Source organism: Neopelma chrysocephalum, unplaced genomic scaffold (assembly GCF_003984885.1).
Source record: "Neopelma chrysocephalum unplaced genomic scaffold, ASM398488v2 Primary Assembly neopelma1_96102, whole genome shotgun sequence".
Taxonomy (NCBI): domain Eukaryota; kingdom Metazoa; phylum Chordata; class Aves; order Passeriformes; family Pipridae; genus Neopelma; species Neopelma chrysocephalum.
This window is the reverse complement of record NW_020924753.1, coordinates 1,277-6,535: the sequence shown is the minus strand read 5'-3', so window position 1 is coordinate 6,535 and position 5,259 is coordinate 1,277. Positions and strand designations below refer to the sequence as shown.

The following is a 5,259-nucleotide window of genomic DNA, read 5'->3' as shown; positions in this document are numbered from 1 at the left end:
CTAAGGAGGGGAGGGGGTGATGTAGGGAGGGGAGCGGCGAGGGGGGGCCGGGATCTCTCTAGGGAGGGGATGGAGGGTGAGTGGGACAGGGGGCTGCATGGGGGGGGTGGTGAGGAGGGGTCGGAGGGGCTGTATAGGGAGGAAAGGGGGGTGACCGTATAGAGGGGGGGTAGGAAGGTATGGGGGGGGCCCTATGGAGGGAGGTGGGGCTCTATAGGGGGGCGGGAGGAGGGAGAGGCTGCACAGGGTACGGGGGTCTCTGTAAGGGGGGGGTTCTTATGGGAACATGTGGGGGGTGTATAGGGGACATTCGGGGGGCTGTGCAGGGAGGGGCAGGGGCGGTGTGGGGGTAGGACAGGGCAGGGGATCTATAGGGAGGGGCAGGAGATCTATAGGGGGGTAGGAGAGTCTGTAGGAGGATCGGAGAGTCTGGGTGGGGGTCAGGGGGTCTCTGGTGGTGCCGGGGGTCTACAGGTGGGTCGGAGGGTCTGTAGGGTGCGGGAAGGAGGGGAGGCGGAGCTGTCCGAGGTGCTGAGCACTGTACAGGGGCACAGGGGATGCACAGGGGGACAGGGGGGCTGTAGGGAGGGCAGGGGCCCATAGGGGGTCAGGGGGTCTGTGGGGGGGGTCTATAGAGGGGTAGAGGTGTCCATAGGGGGGTCGAGGGGTCTATAGGGGGGTCAGGGGGTCTGTAGGGGGGGTCTATAGAGGGGTAGAGGTGTCCATAGGGGGGTCAGGGGGTCTGTGGGGGGGTCTGTAGAGGGGTAGAGGTGTCTCTAGGGGGGTCAGGGGGTCTGTGGGGGCGATAAGAAGGGGTCGGAGCCGTGTGGGGAGGGGGAGCGGAGCTGTCCGCGGTGCTGAGTGCGGGAGGGGACGACGAGAGGGGCTGTGGAGGGGTTCCGAGTGCCCATAGGCAGGCCGGGGGTCTGTGGGGGGGCAGAAACTCTATAGGGGGGTCGAGGGGTCTCTAGGGGGGTCGGAAGTCTAGAGGGGGTGTCAGGGAGTCCCTGGGGAGGGGGTAAGAGGGGACAGGAGCCAGGCAGGGAGGGGGGGAGCTGTCAGCAGGGCTGAGCAGGGGCTGGTCGGGGCTCTATAGGGGGTCGAGAGCTCTGTAGGGGGACAGGGGGCCTATAGGGGGTCGGAGGGTCTCTAGGGAGGTTCGGGGGTCTCTGGGGACGGTAAGAGGGGCAGGGAGCGGTGCCGGAGCTGTCCGCGGTGCTGACACGGGACTGGCCGCTGCCCTGTGCCCGGGGTCGGGCAAGGGGGCGGGAGGGGCCCCCATGGAGGGTCCCGCTTTGGGGGTACAGAGCAACGAGGCAGGTAGAGAGGGTGGAGGTCACGGGGGGGGGGTGAAATGGGACCCCCACGCTGCCCCTGGGGCTGGGGGGGGTCCCTCGGTGCCTCCCCAGCCCCCCCAAAGCAGGACCCCCATGAGGGCGAGGTTTCTGCCACCAAAAAGCCCGGGGGGGGCACAGAGGTCTCCAGGGCACCCCCAGCCCCCCACTGACCCTGCCTCCTCCCAGCCCCGAAATTCCCATTCATCCCAACGTTCACATTTCCAGTCTTCAACCCTTTGGGGTTTGGGATGAACACCAAGCACATGGCTCCAATCCGGCCGGGATGTTTGGGCTCCAGGAGCTCCCACCGGGGGAAAACACTCCTTAGAGACCGAGCAGGATCTCCCCAACACGAGGGATAAACTCAAAAACTCACGTAGAAAATGCGGTTTTGTCACTGTCACAAAATCCCCCCCCCCCCAACTACAAGTGAATTAAAACATTTCAAAAGCTAAATTGGACTCGATGTTCTTTGTTGGTCCAACTCTGGATGTTCTGTGATTCCATAACCTTTGGCAGCCTCTTTGGTTGGTTTTTTTTTTGAGCTGATTAAAGAACCTGAGACAATTCTGAGATCAAACACAGGATCCCAGAGGCTGGAAAAGCCCTCCCAGCCCATGGATCCACCCTGGGCCCCATCCCCACCTTGTCCCCCAGCCCAGAGCACTGAGTGCCACGGCCAGGCCTTCCTGGGACACCTCCAGGGATGGGCACTCCAAACCTCCCTGGGCAGCCCCTGCCAAGGCCTCACCACCCTTTCCACCAACAAATTCCTCCTCAGCCCCAACCTCACCCTCCCCTGGCCCAGCTTGAGGCCGTTTCCCCTTGGCCTGTCCCTTGTTCCCTGGCAGCAGAGCCCGACCCCCCCCGGCTCCCCCCTCCTGTCAGGGACTTGCAGAGCCACAAGGTCCCCCCTGAGCCTCCTTTGCTCCAGGATGAGCCCCCCCAGCTCCCTCAGCCCCTCCTGCTGCTCCAGACCCTTCCCAGCTCCCTTCCCTTCCCTGCACACGCTCCAGCCCCTCCAGGTCTCTCCTGTTTGGGGGGCCCAGAACTGCCCCCGGGATTCCAGGGGGGCCTCCCCAGTGCAACCAGAAGTACAGAAACACATTGGGGAAATTTGGAAAAATTCCTTTCTGGAAAGGGTTTTCCAGCCCTGGCACAGCTGCCCAGGGCAGGGATGGAGTCCTCATCCCTGGAGGGATTTCCAAGCCCTGTGGATGTGGCACTTGGGGACGTGGGTCAGGGGTGGCCCTGGCAGTGCTGGGGATGGTTGGACTCGACGGGCTCCGAGGGATTTTCCAACCCAAACAACTCCGTGGTTCCACAGTGGGGCTGAGCCCTCCTGGAATGGCTCAGCCCAGCCTCCTCCAGCCCCCCCAGCTCGGCTGAGGCTCAGGCTGGCACGGCTGGCACAGCAGCACAGATGCCTCCAGCCCCCTTCAGCCCCCCCTCTGACCCATCTGCCTCCCCCCAGCCCCCCCTGCCCCGCTGGGCTCCAATCCCAGCACATCCCGCGGCTCCGGCTGCTTTTGGACATAATCCGGGCTCAGGGCTGAGCACTGCCCACCCCCTCCCCTCCTGCCCCCCACGGGAGCCCCCCAGGGGTGTGTCCAACCCCACGGGGGATGCCAGAGGCAGCCCTGGGTGCCCTGAGCTGGGCACTGGTGTCCCCAGAGCAGCCAGAGCCAGGAACAGACAGGGATGGTCCCAGAGTTTATTGAGCAGCCAAGGGAGGGGGTGGCACGGGAGGGGGGGTACGGGGTGTCCATGGGGTGGGCACGGGGTGTCTGCAGGGGTACAGGATGTCTGTAGGGGATGTATGGGGCAAGGGGTGTCAGAGGAGGAGTACTGAGTGTCCATGGGGTGGGCACGGGGTGTCTGTAGGGTGGGTATGGGGCAGGGGGTGTCCATGGGAGGGTAGAGAGTGCCCATGGGGTGGGTATGGGGCAGGAGGTGTCTATGAGAGGGTAGAGAGTGCCCATGGGGTGGGTATGGGGCAGGGGGTGTCCATGGGAGGGTAGAGAGTGCCCATGGGGTGGGTATGGGGCAGGGGGTGCCCATGGGGAGGGGTACAGGGTTCCCATGGGGGGTTACAGGGTGTCCTTGGGGTGGGCACAGGATGTCCAGGGTGGGTGCAGGATGTCTGGGGTGGGGACAGGATGTCTGTATGGTGGGTACAAGGTGCCCACAGGGGTGTACAGGATGTCTGGGGTGGGCACAGGGTGTCTAGGGCAGGTACAGTGTGTCTGGGGCGGGTACAGGGTGCCCCTAGGGGGGTACAGGATGCCTGTGGGGTGGGCACAGGGTGTCTGGGGTAAGTACAGGGTGTCCAGGGCAGGCACATGGTGCCCGTAGGGGGGTACAGGATGCCTGTGGGGTGGGCACAGGGTGTCTGGGGCGGGTACAGTGTGTCTGGGGCAGGCACAGGGTGCCCATAGGGGGGTACAGGATGTTTGGGGTGGGCACAGGATGTCTGTAGGGTGGGTACAAGGTGCGTATAGCAGTGTACAGGATGTCTAGACTGGGCACAGGGTGTCTGGGGCAGGCACAGGGTGCCCATAGGGGGGTACAGGATGCCTGTGGGGTTGGCACAGGGTGCCTGTGGCACAGCCGTGTCCCCGCTGCCCTCAGCTCTGCTGTCCCTGCCCGGCCTGGGGGTGGCACTGGGGGGGCTCTGCCCCCGTGCCCGGCTGCCCCTTGGCCAGCAGCAGGTCCAGGTAAGCCCCCGAGATCAGGTCGTGCTCCCCGACCCCCAGTTCCCGCAGCAGCTCCCGGGCCACGCGCTCCCCGTCCTGCACGCTCTGCTCCGGCCTCAGCACCACCTGCGGGCACAGGGTGAGAGCCTGGGCACCCCGGGGTGCCCTGTGCCCCCCTGGCAGAGCCCCCCCGGCCCCAGCCCCTCACCTCCAGCTCCAGGAAGTCGCCCAGCCCCTCCACGCGGTCCAGGTGAACCCGGGTCTGCCCCACGAGGTAGAGGAGCCGCTCCTTCCTCACGATGCCCAGCACGCCCAGCGCCTGTGCCAGCACTGCCTGAGGGGCAGGGGGGAGCTGGGCCTGTGCCGGGCATCCCCTGGTACCGGGGCACCCCACAGCAGCAGGCACCCTGTGTCACCAGGCACCCCACACAGCACCCAGGGCACCCCACAGCACCCAGGGCATCCACACCACTGGACATCCCACGTCACCAGCCACCCCACAGCACTGGGGCACCCCAGATCACCAGACACCCCACACAGCACCCAGGGTACCACACAGCAACAGGCACCCTGTGTCACCAGCCACCCCATACAGCACTCAGGGCACCCCAGATCACCAGACACCCCACACAGCACCCAGGGCACGCCACAAAGCACCCAGGGCATCCACACCACCGGACATCCCACGTCACCAGCCACCCCACAGCACCAGGGCACCCCAGACCACCAGCCATCCCATGTCACCAGCCACCCCTCAAGGCCCAGGGCACCCCAGATCACCAGACACCCCACACAGCACCCAGGGCACCCCGCACTGCCAGACACCTCACAGCACCCAGGACAGCCCTGGGCCCCCACCCCTCTCTCACCTCCAGCCCATCGGGGTCGGCCGTGGGGGTGATGGTGAAGCTGGAGAGTTTGGGGCCGGCGGTGTCGGGGCGCTCGTAGAAGATCAGCTCCCCCCGGCCATCCTGGGGTGGGGACACACGGGGAAAGGCAGGGACAGGGTCACACACGCAGGGACGGGTAGGGGACAGGCACAGGGTCAGGGGCAAGCAGGCAGGGTCAAGGACAGGATCAGGGACAGGTAAGGGCAGAGTCAGGTAAAAACAGGGTCAGAGTCAGGTAGGGGCACGGGTGGGCAGGGACAGGGTCAGGGTCATAGTCACAGGGTCAGAGTCACACACGCAGGGTCAGGGAAAGGTAAGGGACAGATAGGGACAGGG

General features: G+C 65.5%; 1 protein-coding gene across 3 annotated transcripts in view; it reads right to left on the bottom strand.

Moving 5' to 3' along the window:
- Positions 1 to 3,326: 3,326 nt before the first annotated feature.
- The window catches only part of LOC113981110, a 3,151-nt gene continuing 1,218 nt past the window's right edge, over positions 3,327 to 5,259 (bottom strand). For all 3 annotated transcript variants that reach the window (XM_027708345.1, XM_027708347.1, XM_027708346.1), the window contains exons 3-5: positions 4,903 to 5,004; positions 4,242 to 4,367; positions 3,327 to 4,159 (exon numbers count right to left, since the gene is read on the bottom strand). In XM_027708345.1, coding sequence (XP_027564146.1) covers positions 3,965 to 4,159; positions 4,242 to 4,367; positions 4,903 to 5,004 — 423 coding nt within the window. In that variant the 3' untranslated portion in view covers positions 3,327 to 3,964. The remainder of the gene's footprint in view (positions 4,160 to 4,241; positions 4,368 to 4,902; positions 5,005 to 5,259) is intronic.